General features: G+C 33.3%; 1 protein-coding gene and 1 long non-coding RNA gene across 3 annotated transcripts; one reads left to right on the top strand and one right to left on the bottom strand.

The window, feature by feature from the left end:
* Positions 1–3,997: 3,997 nt before the first annotated feature.
* On the bottom strand, positions 3,998–10,077 carry LOC140047051 (uncharacterized). Its single transcript, XR_011844901.1, has 2 exons — positions 9,757–10,077; positions 3,998–4,299 (listed from the first exon to the last, which is right to left on the bottom strand). It is a non-coding gene; the product is annotated as an uncharacterized lncRNA (long non-coding RNA).
* Positions 10,078–10,925: 848 nt separating this feature from the next.
* On the top strand, positions 10,926–21,906 carry LOC140047050 (pantothenate kinase 3-like). 2 transcript variants are annotated; one of them, XM_072091846.1, is made up of 8 exons: positions 10,926–11,019; positions 11,126–11,467; positions 13,051–13,409; positions 14,293–14,543; positions 17,413–17,589; positions 18,391–18,514; positions 19,575–19,700; positions 21,302–21,906. In XM_072091846.1, exons 2-8 carry the CDS (start codon positions 11,386–11,388, stop codon positions 21,386–21,388), a joined length of 1,206 nt encoding a protein of 401 aa, XP_071947947.1. In that variant the 5' UTR covers positions 10,926–11,019; positions 11,126–11,385; the 3' UTR covers positions 21,389–21,906. The 2 variants fall into 2 exon arrangements, with proteins under 2 accessions (XP_071947947.1, XP_071947948.1); XM_072091847.1 differs by having other exon boundaries at positions 10,926–11,467.
* The last annotated feature ends 1,629 nt before the right edge of the window (positions 21,907–23,535 follow it).

Here is a 23,535-nt window from a genome sequence, read left to right as displayed (position 1 = left end):
ATAGTCATTTTGGTATACTTGAGCACAGTGATAAAGAATAGGATAAACTTAATAATATACAACAAATAACATTAATGTGCGATCCCGTTTAACACTGTTCTCAACTATAGTGATTTTGGTATACTTGAGCACAGTGATAAAGAATAGGATAAACTTAACAATATACAACAAATAACATTAATGTACGATCCCGTTTACCACTGTTCTCAACTATAGTCGTTTGGTATACTTGAGCACAGTGATAAAGAATGGGATAAACTTAACAATATACAACAAAAAACATTAATGTACGATCCCGTTTAACACTGTTCTCAACTATAGTCATTTTGGTATACTTGAGCACAGTGATAAAGAATAGGATAAACTTAAAAATATACAACAAATAACATTAATGTACGATCCCGTTTAACACTGTTCTCAACTATAGTCATTTTGGTATACTTGAGCACAGTGATAAAGAATAGGATAAACTTAACAATATACAACAAATAACATTAATGTATGATCCCGTTTAACACTGTTCTCAACTAAAGTCATTTTGGTATACTTGAGCACAGTGATAAAGAATAGGATAAACTTAAAATTATACAACAAAAAACATTAATGTACGATCCCGTTTAACACTGTTCTCAACTATAGTCATTTTGGTATACTTGAGCACAGTGATAAAGAATAGGATAAACTTAACAATATACAACAAATAGCATTAATGTACTATCCAGTTTAACACTGTTCTCAACTATAGTCATTTTGGTATAATTGAGCACAGTGATAAAGAATAGGATAAACTTAATAATATACAACAAAAAACATTAATGTACGATCCCGTTTAACACTGTTCTCAACTATAGTCATTTTGGTATACTTGAGCACAATATACAACAAATAACATTAATGTACACGATCCTGTTTAACACTGTTCTCAACTATAGTCATTTTCATATACTTGAGCACAGTGATAATATGAAAAACATAATAACACTATAATATTTCTAGATGAATGACGCGGACACGTACATATGTTCATAAGTAATTGATATAAATTGACTTTTAAAAGTGGAATTAACACAAATGATTGTAGATAAATATGACGTGAATTGCACGTACATTATGTTGATGAGTAGTATATTTATATAAATCGACTTTGAAAAGTGAAATAACACTAATATTTGTAGATGAATATGACGTGGACACGTACATATGTTGATTAGTATATTGATATAAATCGACTTTTAAAAGTGAAATAACACTAATATTTGTAGATGAATATGACGTGGACACGTACGGTACATAATGTTGATGAGTATATTGATATAAATCGACTTTTAAAAGTGAAATAACACTAATATTTGTAGATGAATATGACGTGGACACGTACGGTACATAATGTTGATGAGTATATTGATATAAATCGACTTTTAAAAGTGAAATAACACTATTACTATTGATCATATATAAATATGACGTGAATTGCACGTACATATGTTGATGAGTAGGCCTATATTGATATTGACTTCGAAAAGTGAAATAACACTGATTTGTAAATGAATATGACGTGGACAAGTACATTTATTGATGAGTATATTGATAAATCGACTTTTAAAAGTGAAATAACACTAATATTTATAGATGAATATGACGTGGACACGTACATATGTTGATGAGTATATTGATATAAATAAAACTTTTAAAAGTGGAATTAACACTATTGATTGTAGACGTGAATTACATGTACATATGTTGATGAGTGTATTGATATAAATCGACTAAACGTTAAATAACACTATCTTGTACAGGTACCCTCACTTGCACTGATGAAGGGCTAGTGTTGCCCGAAAACTCTGCTAACTTTTCTGTCTGTTTTACTTTATCTTTCTTTCTTTCTTTCTTTATTAAAAACAAACCAATTGGCAGCAAATCTGCTGAATTGCATGGTAAGGGACAATATACATTCAAAAGACAAGTAAAGTAATAGTCATCATTAGGCCTAAACAAAATTATCGCAATTACAAAATATATGTAAATGTAAACATAAAGTTAAAAAAATATAGTCTTATTGCAAGGATATAGTATATACATTATTACTTAATTACAGTATAAAAATATAATCTTAAATTTAAGTTGCAGTACAGTATTTACATTGGTTTCTTAATTAAAGTCGACTTCAGACAATTAAATAATTACAATTATACATTTACAAAAACATTAAATACAAAATTAAATGAGAATTAAGAATAAATTGAGTCAAATTCAAGAAATTTCTACTAGGCCTATATGTCAAATTAATTAATATCTGGTTACATTATACATTTATTTTCTTTTATTATTTAATCAATACTGTTGAGGCAGCGAGTGAGAAACGGGATTGCACTGTTTCCATATCTATTTGTCTTATTTTTGGGGACCTGGTATGTATTACTTTTCCGTAAGGCCATATTATGCGTACTCATATTTCTCGGAAACCACTCAGCATATCTATACGCATTAGCACATTTCGTTTTGATTTAGCTTTTCGCTTCTTTTTTTTGTATCTCCATTGAGACCACAGCATTGTTATTATTTAAGTATTAAATACTTTGGATTTACTAATATTAAAGGTGAAATAACACTAATGACTGTAGATGATATGACATTTATGTTGATGTATATATTTTTGTATATATAATATGCACACGTACATACGTTGATAGGTATTGATATAAATAGATTTTTAAAAGTACGGTAATAGACACTTTATTTGTAGATGAATACGACATGGACAAGTTGCAATAAGTTTATCCTATTCTTTATCACTGTGCTCAAGTATACCAAAATGACTATAGTTAGAACAGTGTTAAACGGGATCATACATTAATGTTATTTGTTGTATATTGTTAAGTTTATCCTATTCTTTATCACTGTGCTCAAGTATACCAAAATGACTATAGTTAGAACAGTGTTAAACGGGATCATTAATTAATGTTATTTGTTGTATATTGTTAAGTTTATCCTATTCTTTATCACTGTGCTCAAGTATACCAAAATGACTATAGTTGAGAACAGTGTTAAACGGGATCGTACATTAATGTTATTTGTTGTATATTATTAAGTTTATCCTATTCTTTATCACTGTGCTCAAGTATACCAAAATGACTATAGTTGAGAACAGTGTAAAACGGGATCGTACATTAATGTTATTTGTTGTAATATAAGCCTACTTCTACTAATACTATCTAGTAGGGCCTAGTCCTAGTTAGTACTGTAGTTTACTACTGTGTAGTGTAGTGTAGCAGCAGCTGTAGGCAGGCAGATAATCGGGTCAGAAAAGTAGACGGGAACCCACTTTGAGGCCTAGCTAGGTCCTATATGTCGTACTCACCTAGCTAAGCCATCACTCCACAACTAGCTACAGGAAATAGGCCTACTATGTTGATGTACCACTGATATACATTTGGAGCTCGAATTAATTTTAAAGTCTAAAAAAGACTAACTGATGACAAAAAACGAACATTTGGAAAATGATCAGCATACAGTACCAAAGAAGTTGACGGTAGAATAGATTGTTGTTGATAGCAACCAAAACGAAAACACTAGTAATTAGACTAGGCCTTTTTAGGGAGGAGATGCACTTTTCAGGGATTCCTTACTGTACATTAGTACCCCAAATTGAAAACTTCAGATTCATGTACAGAAATAATAATTATATGTATGCAATAAATTGTGAAATATTTAACTTTTCTATTTGACTTTTGTATTTATACATCATTGTTTTTCAATTTATAGACTTAAGCTAATGAAGACTGGAACAGAAGTTACACCCATACAGCATTTTAAAGGCAACTGGCAGTAGACTCGGTAGTGGAACACAAGATAAATATTGGATGACTATCATAAAGCATTAGGCAAATGTGTTGGTTGTTTTCCAGCTTTTAAAATGTTGTATAGTTTTCATAATTAGAGCAATAACATTTGTATACAGCATTAAATAAATAAAAAAATGCTACTACAGTACATGAAATAAAATCACCATAATTTTAATGTGTGAAGATTTACAGTACAGTACAGTAAAAAATGAGTTAATTACTAGTATATTTCATTGAATTTCTGCATTATTGTTGACAATTTATTTTCAACTATTAATTGATGTGTTGATTGTGGCATTACAGCAATAGCTTGTCTTCTGTGATTGTTCATCCATTTTAAAGTGTCATAGTAAGAAACGTTCAAATAAATATTGTGAATGTTGCTACCACATTTTGTGTTGATTTCTTCACCATTTTCCACTACTTGCTCATATTGTTCATTCAAGTGTGTTAATACCTATTAAAAGAAAGACATTATTTATTAAAATATGTACATAAAAAGTTTAATTGTGTGAATGTTGGTTTGAACGTTATTGCTTTGGAAGAATTTTCAACATAACGGTACTAAGTACTGTAAAGTACACATTCCAAAAAATATTCAACTTAGATTATTTGGTCATTTTCTCTAAAATAATTACATTATTGGATGTACAGTATAGGCCTAGTTACAATTTTCACAAATTTATATTAGCATTAAAATCTAATTAATCATGAAGGAAAAACCAAGCACCATAATCTCTCCTGGTCCTGGTGGTGACCTTATTTTCTATTTTTGGCAGCCATTCACAAGTTTTCGCTTTTTGAGTTTCGCTGCTCTTATTAATATTATAGTATTATACTAAAAATAAGACGAGTTGGTGGTGTCGAAATTCACACAAGTCACAATAAAACCATCATGGAGGTATAAAATATTTTATTTTTATACCTCCATGCTAAAACCTTATTCCTTACTCCATGCTCACAGATGCATGTTATAGGCCTAATCCTATTTAAAGCTAGGTTGGCAATAACTATTAATAAGGCTTACAAGTTGTATCTATCGTATCCGGATATTCACCCCCTGGACATTTACCCCCCGGACAACTACCCCCCGGACAACCACCACCTGGACCACTACCCCCTTAGGACAACTACCCCTTTAGGACAACTACCCCCCGGACAAATACCCCCCGGACAACTACCCCCTTAGGACAACAACCCCCTTAGGACAACTACCCCCTGGACAACTACCCCCCGGACAATTACCCCCTAGGAACAATTACCCCCCGGACAATTACCACCCGGACAATTACCCCCCGGACAATTACCACCCAGAAAACTATCCCTTTAGAACACCCTAACCACCCAGACCATTCAACAACCTGACTCTGCAACAGTGTATAATAGGAATTAATAACTATATTTTAATTCGTTACTTTGACGAATTACTATTCATTATTGTAAACAAAAGTAAAAGATTGAACATAAATATAGCCTGGTATAAACTGAAGATCGTCACACATGATCATAGGATAGTCGAACGTATTATATAGTACTCCCTGTATTTACTGTAAAGACTGGGATCGCTAATAATAATAATAATTTTTGCGTCAGGACAATGCTTCGATAACCACTGGTCTTAAAAGAATTAATATTTGTCTCAAATTTGTCATATATGTATTTTTGTACACTTGAAGAATAATATCACTTTTGATATTTGACCTCAATGTTCACTCACCGAATAAACGTCGATCTTTAAATAAATTCCCCTCAAATAAACGGTGACCATGTCACTCCCATGAAACATCATATGGAATAATCGGCGTCTATTTCCATTAGATTATACCCCCTCCCATTGAATAAACAACTTTCTTCCAATAAATGTCCACCTAAAAACCACCTAAACAATAAACAGCCCAGGCCGTTTTTTCAATAAATACGGTACTTTAAATCTAGCACATCTAGGGTCTAGCGTGCTGTTAAACAGAATAATCGGTTAAAAACGGGTGTTTCGAAACTAGAGACCCGAGACCAGAGACCAGAGACCCAATACGAAAAGGGAGACCTAAATATACGAAAAGGGAGACCCACGTACGAAAAGGGAGACCCCACTATACGAAAAGGGAGACCCCACTATACGAAAAGGGAGACCCTAATATACGAAAAGGGAGACCTAAATATACGAAAAGGGAGACCCAATTATACGAAAGGGAGACCCAAATATACAAAATGGGAGGCCCAAATATACGAAAAGGGAGACCCACTATAAGAAAAGGGAGACCCACTATAAGAAAAGGGAGACCCCACTATACGAAAAGAGAGACCACACTATACGAAAAGGGAGACCCTAATAATATACGAAAAGGGAGACCCAAATATAGGTCTCCATTTTCGTATTGGGTCTCGTTTCAGGTCTCTGGTCTCGGATCTCTAGTTTCGAAACACCCGTTAAAAACAATTTCATTTTTACAGAAACCGGTCCTATATATTTGTCTACTTTTGGATGGGGGGGGGGGGGGTAGTTGACCGGGGGTAGTTGACCGGGGGGTAGTTGTCCGGGGGTTTGTTATCCTAAGGGGGTAGTTGTCCTAAGGGGGTAGTTGTCCGGGGGTAGTTGTCCTAAGGGGGTAGTTGTCCGGGTGGTAAACATCCGGGGGGTAACTGTCTAGGGGGTAGGTGTCCTAGAACCGAAAAGGGAGACCCCCTATACGAAAAGGGAGACCCCACTATACGAAAAGGGAGACCCTAATATACGAAAAGGGAGACCTAAATATACGAAAAGGGAGACCCAATTATACGAAAGGGAGACCCAAATATACAAAATGGGAGGCCCAAATATACGAAAAGGGAGACCCACTATAAGAAAAGGGAGACCCACTATAAGAAAAGGGAGACCCCACTATACGAAAAGAGAGACCACACTATACGAAAAGGGAGACCCTAATAATATACGAAAAGGGAGACCCAAATATAGGTCTCCCTTTTCGTATTGGGTCTCGTTTCAGGTCTCTGGTCTCGGATCTCTAGTTTCGAAACACCCGTTAAAAACAGATGATTTCATTTTTACAGAAACCGGTCCTATATATTTGTCTACTTTTGGATGGGGGGGGGGGGGGTAGTTGACCGGGGGGTAGTTGACCGGGGGGTAGTTGACCGGGGGTAGTTATCCTAAGGGGGTAGTTGTCCTAAGGGGGTGGTTGTCCGGGGGGTAGTTGTCCGGGGGGTTGTTATCCTAAGGGGGTAGTTGTCCTAAGGGGGTAGTTGTCCGGGGGGTAGTTGTCCGGGGGGTAGTTGTCCTAAGGGGGTAGTTGTCCGGGTGGTAAACATCCGGGGGGTAACTGTCTAGGGGGTAGGTGTCCTAGAACCGTATCTATTAGTATTAGCTAGGCCTGCTACTCACTCAGGGTGAACCCTCACTCAGGCCTACAACTAGGCCTAGTACTACGGGTGCTGGTCAACCCGTACCCAAACCAACCCGTACCCATGCCAACTCGTACCCAACTTGGCTAACCCGTACCCAAATAATTGGTCAACTCGTACCCACTTTGGCTAACCCGTACCCAAACCAACCCGTACCCATGCCAACTCGTACCTAAATATTTGGCTTACTCGTACCCAAGTATTTGGCTTACTCGTACCGATTTTTTGGCTTACCCGTACCCATTTTTGGCTTACTCGTACCCATTATTTGGCCTACTCGTACCCAATTTAAATAATTACTTGTAATGATTTGATCGGCGCAAAACTAGTGGTATGCTTTTGCCGTATGAATATTTTTATATTTAAATTGTTTTTTTTATTTTACAGGTCTCGGTGAAATGTGTGCTAATAAAAATGACCATTGATTTGATTGTAGACTTCGTTTAATTAGGCATATATTTGTTAACATTTATTTAAATCTAGTATTATAGTTTTATAAACGTATGTTTGATGTGTCTTTTTTATTTACGTAAGAGAACATTAATTAATAAAAAAAATATTTTAACTGTTGTATAGTTAGTATTACAATTCAATTAAGCCCAGGTAAAGTACCAACAACGTATAATTTTATACTTATCAATTTTTATTCTTTTATTTTATTCTAATTATCTTCCCTGATTACATTCGATCAAGTAATTATTTCTATTGTATTTGGTATATTTAAAATTGGTTGAATTAACAACACCCTGTTTTAAGCAAAAAGCCTGCCGGGCTATGGGGTCGAATTACTCGTAGATTTCGTGTTACGTGTTTTTTCTGACCGGGATTAACCTTTAATTATAAAAAACACGCATTTATAGGGCCGGCGTCAAAGAGACGACTTAGTAATGACGTATGATCATTTTCCATATATTTTATTTATTAATAATTCAGTGAAATGATCATATACACGTACTGTCGTACTGTAGCCTAAGGCAATTAAACATTTTGGCAGATTTTCTTCTATAACAGCTACGTGTTTTTGCTGAATGGGGATTCCTCTTTATTATTTAAAAAAAAAACGCATTTGTACGGGTCCATTTGTAGTGTGTCCAAAAATAGGCAACGCAATGTGGCGTATGATCGTTTTCTATTTATTTTTTTTCTTAAATAATTCAGTAAAATTATCTGTTTGTTTACGGTAATTAAACATTTTTGGTAGATGTTTCCTCAATAACTTACAGCTACGTGTTTTTGCTGACGAGGGATTCCCTTTAAAAAAAAAAATACGCATTCTATAATGTGTCAAATAAGACAAATGAAATGAACTACGATCGTTTTTCCATGGCAACGGATGTCGTCTTATTTACTAAAATAATATAAACGTGTCTGAGTACTTACGTATCTGTCAGCGATAAGATGATTTTTTTAAGTTTTAGTAGTATTTATTTCGGTTTTTAGTCATAATAATACAGTAATAATCATTATAAAATGAAAACGTAATAACAGCAAATGTCGTCGTTTGTAATTAAATGTTAAATTATTGGAGGTTAGTACAGTAGTTACCTTTTATTATTACTCTCACATCGTCATTGTATACTAGATAAACGGCAATAATCTAATCTACTACTAAATGCTCATAGCAGCAATGAGGCTGGTATCCACTTAAATAGTTTCGTGATTTTAAAATACGAGTGACTATTTAAAAATGTATTAAATATTTTCGAAATGTTAAAACAGTTTTATTTTCCAAAACTTGCAAAACAAAACAACAAAAACCATTCGTTTTAAAACGATTTTCAAAAAGCACATTACTTCATTATCTGTAAAATAAAATGAAAATACAAATTATGTATAAAAGATATTCATGTTTACTTTTAATAATTCAAGTTTTCATCATCACAGACTAGTGGGTATTTCAATTTCCATGTACTACTATTCGTAGAAAATAATAGATTAATAACTCATAAATGAAAAAAAAATAGAATGCAGCACAGCCGACCACTGACATCTTCCACAGAGCCATATAAAACAGCGCCCTCAAGTATTAACTTTACCAAATACGACGTACGGAAATACGATGAAAGCTGTGCTTTTTTCGTACGAGTCTGTACATATTATTATACATTTTAGGTCAATAGTTTTTGCCATTATAATATCGAACATATGATTGGTATCTAAAAATTTAATAAAACTGGGTTTAAATGTAATATAAATATACTTTAAATAGCATTAAACTTGGGTACGGGCCAGCCAATGATGGGTACGGGTCAGCCAATGATGGGTACGGGTCAGCCAAAATTTTGGGTACGAGTAAGCCAAAATTTGGGTACGAGTTGGTGGGTACGAGTTGGCATGGGTACGGGTTGACCTGTATTCAGTACTACTACCACTACTAGACTAGCTACTACTCTAGGCCTAGCCAATAGATAGGGGATAGTACACTAGATAGCCAGTACAGCTGTAATGGGCTAGCTAGGCTTCCTATAGTACTAACTAACAAAGCTGCACCATAGAAACTACAGTTCTTACTTACCAATCTGCTAGGACCTAGCCATAGTCTTTTCTTCAAGTAGGAGTTGTTTTTTTTGTTGTTAAACTACAGAACTTTCCCACATCGTCGTCTCGCCATATCACGTCGTATTTTTTTTCTGATAACCTAGAGGTCACATACACGCACAAGAATCATACAATATGCATAATTCATAAGCTAATTCAGGTCAAGGGTTAAATTAAACCGGAAGCCAGCTGGCTGCCAGCCAACCGACTTCCGGTTGACTATTTTTTACTTTAAATTACGATTTTCTAAGGTAAATAATTTTTTTTTTTGATCCAATTTTTTTTCAAAGTGAATAACTTTTATGTATCATTAAAATGGCCTTTTAAAAAAAAAAAAATTTTTGTTCAGGGGGACAATACATCTTTAATGTTATTTGTTGTATATTGTTAAGTTTATCCTATTCTTTATCACTGTTCTCAAGTATACCAAAATGACTATAGTTGAGAACAGTGTTAAACTGGATCGTACATTAATGTTTTTTGTTGTATATTGTTAAGTTTATCCTATTCTTTATCACTGTGCTCAAGTATACAAAAATGTCTATAGTTGAGAACAGTGTTAAACTGGATCGTACATTAATGCTATTTGTTGTATATTGTTAAGTTTATCCTATTCTTTATCACTGTGCTCAAGTATACTAAAATTACTATAGTTGAGAACAGTGGTAAACTGGATCGTACATTAATTTTATCCTTTGCTTTACTGTGCTTTGATTTGATAAGCAAGTTTGGTTGCCCCGCCCCCATATGCTACCTACTAAATTAGGATTCCCTAGCTTTTCTATAAAAATTGAAGTACCCACAATGCACGTTATACGGAAGTCATAGTCTTGTAAAATACAGACACAATAGTTTTTATGGTATTGTTTTCATTTAAATATCACTAAGATTGTCTTAAACTACAAACAACTAAAATTAGTGAAGGTATGCAAGTGTTTCTAAATGTTTACTACTGGTAGTATTAATACAATTTGGATTATATCATTTTCCAGAAAGGTAGAAAAAAACATAAAATAGTTGAGAATTCTCAACTAGCCAGGATGGTATAGGAAATATAGCTCTAATAACCAATGCCGGTATACAAAATCGTATCTGCTAGAATGGCAATAATCTATCTCCTGACCAATCAGAGATTCGGTCTTATGATATTTATCACGTTAGGAGATCTGATGTTCCACTATCGGAAAATGCATCGTTCCTGCAGTACAGTTGCTGAAACATGCAGACAAAACAACAGTTTGTATGTGTAGAACAATTAGCAAATCTACAAATAAATGCATATTTGTAATCTATATAGATTTTTTAATTATGTACATTTATTTTATTTGGAATTGGCCTTTATAAAGTGTAAATTGTAGGTTAATTACACTGGGCCTAGGCTAGCTAGTTTTGGAGAAGAGGAGGGTAGGCTAGGTTGACTGTGTGTGAGTGAGCCACCACTCTGTGCTTGCGGCTGTGCATACTAATACAGTATATAGAGGGCTGCTTCAAGTAGGAGGCGTGTCTCTGCTATCTCGTTTGTATGTCAACACTCGACTGAACACAGTACTAACACAATACCCACTGTTGTTATTGGTGTAGTAACCAAACCAAGCAAGTTTTAAAGATGGAATCAGAGAAGGACAAGACGAGCTGCCCTCAGTGTGTTAGAGGAAAACGACAACGACATAATTCTATTAGAAAACCACGTAAGTTTAGCCAAAATCTTGTTATTATAATGTATTTCTTACTACCTACTCTATAGGCCTAAATCAAATTAAAACATTACAAACTGTTATTGGTTCCGACATTCCCATTTACTTGAATCTGTCATTCTTTTTTGATTTAATACTAATAGCATTATTAGCATAGTTGAGAAGTTTGTTGACAGTAAAACCCCTATTGAAGGGACACCTTTGCTTTGGGACCCAACTCAATGTCCCCTTGGAGCGGTGTATTTTAAATAGTGGTGGGCTAATGTTGCCCCTTGTTTATTCCATGAGAAAGTATCTACTGTGATGTTGCATAAATAGGGGGGTGAGGATTGATTGAAATTATCATTTCATTATCAATTTCTATTGAAATCATCATATCACCCTAATAATCAGCTTCTGCTGGACGGACCACCCTCGTAAAATATTGTTGAAATAAAATAAATAATAAATAATAATAAATAAATTATAATAGTATTACCGGAAATTGCCAGTCGATTACGCCAATTGCCATTCATAAACTCCTACTTCTTGTGTAGATAGTACTATTACTGGTAGCTTATTACACACATTGAATTTCAACTGGAATAAATTCATTTTCATATTTATTATAGGTACTGGCACCTTTTTAAATAAACCTTACCTATGTCATTGAATACAATTTTTTCTGTTTTTACAATTTTCAAAAACTTATCATCAGTGATAAATATAGGCATAGTCGACTGGTCAATTATTGCGGACTCTTCAAACCGCTCTCTCAAAAGATCTACACACACTGCTTAGATAAAAAACAGCGAGGAGTTCGAGGAGGGAAACTGTAGATCTCAAAACAGACCAGTTGGAATCGCCTATTCTTTTTATAGGTTATAAATTATAGTTCAAGTTCAAATTAATTGTCAAATAAATTAGTAATTTACATTTGTATCTTAAGGTTAAAAAACACGATAAAAATACATACAAAAAACAATATACTGTAATAACCAAACAAAATATGTAAAAACAGTAAAACATTTTGAAAACTGGACTAAACAAAGAAATGTTGTTATTTTCAATAAACGTTTTCCCTAAAATTATTATCTTACTGTATTGTAGATCAGACCCGGTTTCATTTAAACTATTAGAAAAACGCAACTAACCAGCATTTAATACTTTTTAATAGTTTAGAATAGATCACACCATGTACACTACTAATACTACTACCGGCAACAAATACTGGTACTCCCATAATTTATGTACTGGGTTACTGTATGCATTATGCATTTCAAGATATTGCATAATGCATGATAAAACTAATTATAGATATACTATAAAAGATGCCCTTTTGAGGAACCATTGAGGAACCATAGAGAAACACATGTACAAATGCAATCCAAAACACATACACATGTAATCGATAGATCCATCTACAAATGCAATCCATATAGAAATGTAGGATCAAATACAAAACATTTACAGTCATCTACTACTGTGGCCAATAAATTATTTTAAATATTACAAAATAAAAGATATTTTATTTATATTAAAGCACAAAAGATTCAGTTGTACCTTCTTGTTCTAATAACAATTATATTTTTCTCTAGCAATGCCATGGTTTGGAGTTGATATTGGTGGAACTCTGGCAAAACTTGTATACTTTGAACCTACTGATGTCACTGGTCCTGAAGATGACCCAGAAATAGAGATGGACACGTTGCAGAACATTCGTCATTATTTAACTTCCAACGTTGCATACGGCGACACAGGAATTAGGGACGTCCACCTTGAAATGAAAAATATACAGATTTTAGACCATGTAGGATCCTTACATTTTATACGTTTTCCGTCGGCAAGTATGAATCTATTTTTAGAAATGGTAGAGGCCAAAAATTTACGAAGCTTGGCGGACACTATTCATGCAACGGGCGGCGGTGCTTATAAATTTGAATCTGAATTTCACGAAGTAAGTTTTATTATTTATTCTACAATGTATAATTTAATTTGGCCTTCTAAAATCTGGTTAGTGTATTTGATAAATAAATCCAAATATTTGAATATGATACGAGGCTATTGTTGTTATGGATAATGATTGACTTTCCAATTGAGTGAATATTGTTCATGTACAGTAAAGTGTTTCCATAGAATGAAACCACCTGATAAACTTTATTATGGGAACATTTTGGATGCTCTTCTGAGCAGAACACTGACAAAATAAAATCATTGTTACGTGACAATGACTACCTTCCACTTTGCCATTCTTAAGCTTTGTCTACACTATCAAAAAAGAGGTATGTGCCCAAATATAGTAGTGATATTCCCAAATATGGTAGTGATATGACATCATCATGTCCATATATGGGCACATCACATAAAGTTTGATAGTGTAGACAGGACTGAGAGTGTGGATTAATGCTTGTAAAGTGTTCTATAACAAGCTGAGTATTTCTAAGTGCTCATTCAAGCAAAACAATCAATTGGCCGACAAATCAAAAACAAATCAAGTAGAATTACAGAAACTATTGTTATATAATCTTCTTACATGACTGCTGTCCACTTTCCCATTACATTCAAGTTTTGAAAATAGAATAATCAGCACTGTGGTCATGTTACAAGATTTGTCAACACAATATAGATTATCATTCTGATAAAACTCCTAGTAGGAAGCCTTTTGCCAAATAAGTTTATGCGCAATATAATTGATACAATCTTTCAGAAAACGCAAAATAAAAACAGTCTATTCATTTGAAAAACTTCAGGGCTGCGTATGCCTGACTTTATAGTTTTTCTCACTATGAGAAAAATCATTTTCATTATAATTTGTAATATATTTTTTTCTTTATCTTTAGACAGTGAACATGAGTTTACAAAAACATGATGAATTAAACTGTTTGATCAAAGGTATCCATTTTATTGATGAACATATAAACAATGAATGTTATTATTGGAAAAACCCGAATCCTCAAAATCTAGAAGACAGCGTTAAAACACCCTTTGACTTCCGAGACCCGTATCCGTACATGGTCGTTAATATCGGATCAGGAGTGAGCATTTTAGTTGTGGAGTCACAAGATAAATTCCGTAGGGTGTCCGGAACTAGGTATGTTATATATGTAATATAATGTTAATATGCTTGATGATTTTCATTCTGATTTATTAATTAAAAAAATTTGATTTTGCAGTAAAACAACAGAATCGATTCAATATTTACAAATGGTAAAAAAAAAAATTAATTCAAAGAATTAACTTGCACTGATAAAGGTGAAGATGAATTTTTCTGGTTGTTTAGTCGTTTTGATTTAGCTTTTTGCTTTTTTTTGTATCGCCATTAAGATCCAGCCACTGATACCCACAGTATTGTCATTTTTGAGAGTTTATTTTATTTTGTATATCTCTATTAAGATCCAGCCACTGATATCCACAGCATTGTCATTTTTTGAGAGTTTATTTTGTTTGTATCTCTATTGAGATCCAGCCACTGATACCCACATCATTGTCATTTTTTCAGAGTTTATTTTATTTGTATCTCCATTGAGATCCAGCCACTGATACCCACATCATTGTCATTTTTTCAGTGCTTATTTTATTTTGTATCTCTATTGAGATCCAGCCACTGATATCCACATTATTGTCATTTTTTCAGAGTTTATTTTATTTGTATCTCCATTGAGATCCAGCCACTGATACCCACATCATTGTCATTTTTTCAGTGTTTATTTTTTTTGTATCTCCATTGAGATCCAGCCACTGGTACACACATCATTGTCATTTTTTCAGTGTTTATTTTTTTGTATCTCCATTGAGATCCATCCACTGATACCCACATCATTGTCATTTTTTCAGTGTTTATTTTTTTTTGTATCTCCATTGAGATTCAGCCACTGATACCCACATCATTGTCATTTTTTCAGTGTTTATTTTTTTTGTATCTCCATTGAGATCCAGCCACTGATACCCACATCATTGTCATTTTTTCAGTGCTTATTTTATTTTGTATCTCCATTGGATTGAGATCCAGCCACTGATATCCACATTATTGTCATTTTTACAGAGTTTATTTTATTTGTATCTCCATTGAGATCCAGCCACTGATACCCACATCATTGTCATTTTTTTCCATAATTTGCCTTTGGATTTATATATTTATGTATACATTAATATAAAATATCATCTTAAATATTTATCACCATCACCTTAAATATTTATCACCAGGCATCACCAAGATAATCAACATAAATTTGTACAACCAATTATTATCACTATATAGCATATTCATAATCGTCAAATTTAAGGTCCACAGTCTGCTGCAGTACCTTATATCATTTATAACATCACCAATAATTAAATTTATAGGAATGTCCTTGTTTACATACGGACGTATCATACATTGCCGTAAGAAGCAGATAATATGCGTTGCTAATCGCTGTTCACCTTTCAAACTTGCCATTTAAAATGTGAATAATTTATTATAAAACTTGTCGCAATTATCATTTCTGCCGCATGTTTGCACGCTATTTTAAAATTCTAATTCATGAAGTTGCGTGATTTATGATAATAAAAAATATTACTATTAGTCAATTATTCATTTATTTTTTTTTTGCAAAATCCAGGCTCATAAACTGTGATTTATTTATTATTCAATAATTAAATGATAATTGATGAATTTTAAAATGAAAACAATATTAAAATAGCTTTATAATATTACAGTAAAGTAAATTTAAGTACAGTATCATACTTATTTTATTGTGTAAAAACACTACATCACTTTATCAATACAGTCAACTCTCCCAATACCAGACAGATACCTTTGGGCTGGCCAAATATACTGGTTTTCTGGAAAGTCTGGTATTCGGAATATGTTTTTAATGGTTTAAAGGAATTAGGGACATTTTGTTCCCCAAGAAAAGGTATTAGGAAAGTTTCTGGTTTTCAGAAAGTCGTTGAAAGAATTGACTGTATTTGTAAACAAATTTAACATTTTTAATTGAAACATCTGGACCTAAATAATCATTTTAATTCTACTGTGTATTATTTTTGCTTTGTGTTAATAATTTTATTATCCGATTTTAGAATAACAATATTTTAGAATTAAACATCTGTTTGAGACCAATGATTCTGATTAGCATGGATATTAAAGTATCAGTGTTATAGTTTCCACAGTATCTATATAATACATTGTATTGTTTTATGTAATAGAATCTCAGTTATCTGATGAACCGCTTGAACCAAATGGTCATCGATTTTGAAAATACCATATTTAGCCTTTTAAGTATAAATTAAATAATGCTTATAGTTACAGTATACTGTATTAGAGAAAATATCTTTGAAAAATACATCACCGAATTTGAATATGTCATTTATTTTTTGATTGTGGTACTTGTTTTCCAAACATGTTTTTTATGTAAATTAATTAAATCAACATAAAGAATATTAAATGAATTGCTTATTAAAATAGACATTTCGGTAACAATAGTATTAAGTGTTCTGTAAATAGTAAAATAAATAATTGTTTTACTGTACTGTTTGTTACTTCCTGGTACTAAAGACCCCATTTACACTTACTATTTGGCCCAAGGCCGGCGGTCGGTGGCCAATCGGTAAGTGTAAACACTCCATAAATGTAGGCCAGCCCTGGGCCGGATGCAGATCTGGACCACCTCTTGAGTATGTCTAGGAGCTGCTTTTACGTTTGGGCCAGCTTATGCTGTGATCAATGGCTTCAGAAATGAAGTAAAATTAATCTTCAGGGCCATCGTTTGGAATGTAAACACGCTGGATTGGGCCCAAACAGTTAAATGTGAATCCAGCCTGGGCCAAATTGTAAGTATAAATGGGGTCTAAGTTGCTTACTGCAGCGTTGCTTATTCACTGATGAAACTTTTCAATTCTCTTTCTCAGCCTAGGTGGAGGTACATTCTTAGGTCTAAGTTGCTTATTGAATATTGAAACTTTTCATTTCTCTTTCTCAGCCTAGGTGGAGGTACATTCCTAGGTCTAAGTTGCCTATTGACTGGTTGTAAAACATTTGAAGAAGCAATAGAGATGGCTGCCAAGGGAGATAGTTCAAACTGTGACAAGTTAGTACAAGACATATATGGGGGCGATTACGATAGATTTGGCCTACCAGGATCTACTGTAGCTAGCAGGTAACAATTTTAATTTATTATTTTTATTTTTATGAATCGTCAAACAGTCGATTTTATTACAATTTAATAACATTATTAACAACCAAAATAAAATTAGTTAATTAATTTATCATAATTAATATTTGGTAAATGTAAACACTTTGAATAAATAATCTCCATTTGTGTGGAAATATGATCTTTGGAAGATGATATGCAAAATTGTTTCCTGAATATGGTTATGGTCAGTATAATTAAATATTATTATCCTACTGGTAGTATTAAATTGGCCTACTGTACTAAAAAGCATTTTCAGGTATTTTCCTTTTCTCCATGTGAAGTTCTAGATTAGTGGATGTTACCTAAAAACAGAGGCCTTAGATTTGAATCCTATCCAATTCCAATGTTTTGTCTTGTGAACACACTGCCACCTATTTTCATCATTATATTACTGTCCTATCCTTAGGCGTAATTATATTTAAAAAAAATGAATATATATCTCTGGTGCACGTGAGTACAATTGATGGACTAGTGCTGTTCCATCGTACCATGCCGAGAGTCACTATCCAATCAAATTTGAGCAATAACATGAAAGCCCTAGTGGTCTAATGGTTACTGTAGGACATCTACATATCAAGCAGAAGGTTTTTCATTTTCACAGATTTCCTCATCTTAATCGTTTCAAATTAATTATTTAAATTTCAATATATCACCGAACAGTTTTTCTATGCCTGTGATGTTTATTTATTATCTCAAAAATATTTTAACAAAGGTCATGTTTTAATTGAAATTATATTTTTTACATAAAAGACATTTTTGTTATAGTTTTGGTAAAATGCATCTTGAAGATAGTCAGCAAGAGGCAAGCAAATATGACCTGGCTCGGGCAACACTCGTCACGATAACTAATAACATAGGTTCTATAGCCAGGATGTGCGCTAGGAACGAGGTATTTATTTATTCAATAAGGGTTTTTATTTAAAAGTGCATCAAATCAAATCTTTATTTTCACTATAAAAATGTGTACATACATATGTAAAATTGTTTTCCTCAGAAATATGGTAGAAAACAAACATTCATCAATTACATCATACATATATAAAATTACATTAGGCATTTGAAATCAGCTGACTCTTATGGCAGCCCCTGCATCTAGTATCTTCCTCAGATGTATTGGCCCATGCCTTTTCTCTGGTCAAGGTGGGCACTGGACGAGAGAAGCCCTGTTCTGGCTTTGTTTGTATCAAACCTGTTAGTGGCGGTAATTATCGCTGTTGGTTTCAATTGAATAAAATAAAATAAGAAAAAAAAAAGATTCATTAAACATGCATCAATCCCATATAAAAATCCAATTTAAGAATGAAATAAAAAAACTGGCAACAAAAAAGGGAAGACAAAAACATAGCAGAGACCTCACAGCGTACTCAGGGACTACCTGGGGAAGGACAGCAAATAACAAAAAAGATAACACATGATAACGTATGAATAAATGAAAGACGTTAATGTTACAGTAACTGTCAGTACCCTTTTACTATTATTTCCTCATCTTTTGTATGGAAGTTTAAGCTGTGGATTCCATTTACTATAAAAGGCACATGTGCACAAGCAAAAGTCTGTATATAAATGGGTAGAAGATACTTTTCGTGATAGAGTAGTAGTTAGGCAATTTAGCAACAGGATACTGAGCTAGCCTTGCCAAGACAGGACCTTGTAACAGTCCTTTGATCTTATGTCTTCGAATATATCAAAAGTACTTTTGTACGTATTCTCTGTAAAGTCTTAAGGGACGAGTCATGATCGTGTCACAGCCACAGATGAACCCTTTGATCTCACGAGCACAGCATCATATTGTTAGGTTGCCTTTGCAGAAAGTAGTAAAGTTGGTAGGCTGGAACCACCTACGATACATTCAATAATCTTGCTCTTTCTGGCTACTATTTATTCAATAATAATATTATGAATCAAATAATTAAATCTATGATTTTCCTAATTTTTTAAAACTTATTCAGGGCATTGAAAAGATTGTATTTGTTGGCAACTTTTTGAGAGTGAACACAATAGCAATGAAACTGTTGGCATATGCAATGGAGTATTGGTCACAAGGCGCTCTCAAGGCGTTGTTCCTTGAACATGAAGTAAGTTTGTTTAATCATCACTATTACAAGAGATAAATCTACTATGACTAAAACTAAAAAAAGAAATTACACATGAAGACATAAACACAATAATTCCCAGAAAATTTATGGATTAATTTCCGATAAAGAAATACGATTAAATCAGAAATGATCAGATATTAATTAATGAATAATACCAATTTTAAGATTACATTTTTTGTACGATTCCAAGGATTGAATCTGACGAGAGTATGAATGTTAATAAACTTTTTCCTAATGATAGTGGTTGATGTTGTGGTTATAACACATATAAATGCGGGGGAAAAATAAAAACTATATTGGGTTCTATCGATTGTTTGTTTACACAGAAGCCACAGTGCAACACCTATTATGAGCAATAATCAACTACTCTAAAGCTCTGTCTACACTATCAAACTTTATGTGAAAAAACAAGGCCAACAGCCATTAAGTCGCGTGCTACAATGCATAGTGATACCGGACCGACAGACAAACAGACCGACAGACAGACAAACCGACAGACAGACGGACCGACCGACATAGTGAACTATACTGACCGAAATTACTGAACATGTTTAAAAATGTTGAAATGTTTAAAAACATTTATATTTTTTAAATTTACACGTGCGTAGCCTGTCACTTTTGACGTGCTCGTATAACGTAATTTAGAGTTGAAAAGTAAGTCAAGAAAACAGAAATCGGGCAAAAAGAGTGCGCAATAACATTTAACGCGCAGTGCGCGCGCAAAAATCTGCGCACTCATGGCAATTTTGTAAACGCTTAAAATTGCCTGAAACGTACTCTTATTTCATCGAAAATAAATTTTGAAAATTTTAAGCGCGCGTACGCATGCGTTACATGCGCTACGCACGTAATTGTATTGCCATATGATGATTTATGCCTGAAATTTATGAGTACCAAATTTTATTTAATTGTGATTCATGGTTGTTAAGATATGATTACAAACGTGATTTCGTTAAATCGTGCGTAGACCGCGTAATTTTTTATTGCGCACCGTGAAAACATAACCACACCGATTCCTGGCCATAAGGAATATTCTGTGAAAAATTGACTTAGCTAGATTAAACTGATATCAAGATAAGGTCATAAAGCGATAAAACGCATAGTGATACCGGACCGACAGACAGACAGACAGACAGACAGACAGACAGACCGACCGACATAGTGAACTATAGAGTCGCTTCCACGCGACTAAAAATGTGATGTGCCCATATGGACATGATCACTACTAAATTTGGGCATATTACCACCATATTTGAGCACATCACACTTTTTTTTAATACTAATTGTGTAGACAGAGCTTAAAGATGAACTGGGTTCTTAAAGTGCACACTGGAATTTTACTGTTAATTTTAGTTTTAAGTGCTTATCCGAGAATACTTGTTCAACCACCAGAAAAGTGGTTAAAGAGAGCCTTGAACCTGTATAGCTTTGATTTTCAGTGGCCCGGCTCACCCACTCGTCTTGTCTATACAATTTAATTTTTGTGTCAACTATATTGCGCGCCCAGCTTACAACACCAACAATTTGAATGGTAGCTAGACTTTTTTTAAACACTTCTCACTTAAATTTTTTTTTTGTAGGGCTACTTTGGTTCAGTTGGTGCATTTCTGGAACTCATTTTACCATACCTTGACCAGCCTGAGCTTCAAGCTAATGGCTTTTTATAAAACCAGCAGATGTGATCTCTTTAACAATCATTTCTAGTATTCACATATGCATACCAGATAGTGCTGCTGGTGGGTTGAAAGATTCTAGCCTGTAAGCATGTAGGGTGCTACAACATTATGTAGAAATATATATTGCCAATGTCATAGGATTTTGGCCGAATGTTCTAGGAATTTAGTCTCCACCCCTTAACTCGCTTCTAAAATATGCAATAAATAATAAACTGAGCGGTTACATTTAACCAGAACTTTGTTTCTTCCACACAGTGTGCTCCAGGTTGACTGTTTTTTTCTTCAAATTTTTTTTCCGATTTAATAAGTAAATACAATTAATATTTGACATAAAAATTTCCTAGCAACAAAATGTATTTTAAAATTAAAGGGGAAAATATATCCTGGAATGACAGCAAGAATTCCTGTGATAAATGTATGTTAATAAGTTGCCTCAAAGAACAAACATTTTTCCTTTTTGGGTAAATTATAAAAAATTACTTCCATAAATATTTTTTAATATTACACAATATGGGTATAAATACAAATAATTTTTACTAAAAATATAGGTATATAATGTACCTATATTTGTAAAAAAAAAACTTTTTGACTTCTCAAACAAATTTTGTTATTACTTTTAACAGTCACTGCCATTTTTATCTTCTATACCATGAGGGTATATTAAAGAACAATATTAGTTCTCTATTAATTTTATAAATACAAATCAGATTATCCCACTGATGCAGCTAATCAGATTATCCCACTGATGCAGCTAATCAGATTATCCCACTGATGCAGCTAATCAGATTATCCCACTGATGCAGCTAATCAGATATTATAGTTTTGTTTATATTTTTAAAATAGTTTATTTTATTACGTTTATAAAACTATATAATACAAAAGTTTTTGAAAGCTAAATATTTTAAAATGGGCATTAACAATGTTTCTACATCTGCTTGGTACTAGTTTTCGCAGCAAATAAAACTATCGGCAAAAATCATCCAAAAAAGCTTTGTGGGACCCCAAAATATATTGTACTCTAGTAGTGGTATAACAATGTAAAGAAAAATATTATACTGTAGACATATTATATAATGTCTGGTTGTATGTTCCCCTTAATCCCAAAACAATGAAAGAAATTAAAAGCAATATAGTTTATAATAATAAATAGGTATTTACTAGGTTCTAGTTTAAATAGACTAGTATAGTTCTGTTTTGTACTAGAAATGTCATTCCTATCCATAATTTGTATATTGCCCTCTAGTTGGCATTCCATATCAAATGTTGACCAAATGTCTTGCATATTCAGATCTTCTACTCATCTTAAATATTGAATAATTTAGGTATAAGTTTTCTGAAAATCGGCAAGTAACTGTATCTCCATATTTTGCATACATATGTGCAGTATCATAGGCAGATTCGGTAATACAGTGTCATATATGTATCACATGTGACACCTGCATTACCGCGCTAGAATTTGTCTATGACGGCAAATGGTCGTCGTGGTTGGTTTCTATGTTTCAATCTGTTATGACTATTTTAAATCAGTTAAACTAAAATTAAAATGTTATGATTATTTTGTCATTTTAGCAAATTTATTGTTTTATATATTGATTCAAATAGATTATTTTACTAAATTGCTGTTTTTAAATATTATTGTTAATATAATTGTCATAAAAGTCTTCAATGTAATAAAAAGAATATATATGTATATTTATGGATGTGGGTAATGTAGATAGTATTTTGATGGGTTATAAATGTTGATACATTTTATTAGACAATTTAATTATTTTTATTACATCTCACCTTTGAATGTTCATTTATTATAATTATAGTATAGTAGAACCCTATGGGACCCGGACCTCTATGAAGTTGATGCCTTCGAGACCCGAACCTCTATGAAGTTGACGCCTTCGCGATCCGGACCTCTATGAAGGTGACGCCTTCGCGATCCGAACCTCTATGAAGGTGACGCCTTCGCGATCCGAACCTCTATAAAGTTGATGCCTTCGCGACCCGAACCTCTATAAAGTTGATGCCTTCGAGACCCGAACCTCTATAAAGTTGATGCCTTCGCGACCCGAACCTCTATAAAGTTGATGCCTTCGAGACCCGAACCTCTATAAAGTTGATGCCTTCGAGACCCGAACCTCTATAAA

The sequence above is a fragment of the Antedon mediterranea genome, chromosome 4 (assembly GCF_964355755.1).
Source record: "Antedon mediterranea chromosome 4, ecAntMedi1.1, whole genome shotgun sequence".
In the NCBI taxonomy this organism is placed as follows: Eukaryota; Metazoa; Echinodermata; class Crinoidea; order Comatulida; family Antedonidae; genus Antedon; species Antedon mediterranea.
The sequence above is the reverse complement of the archived record's forward strand: the minus strand, read 5'-3'. Positions and strand labels throughout refer to the sequence as shown.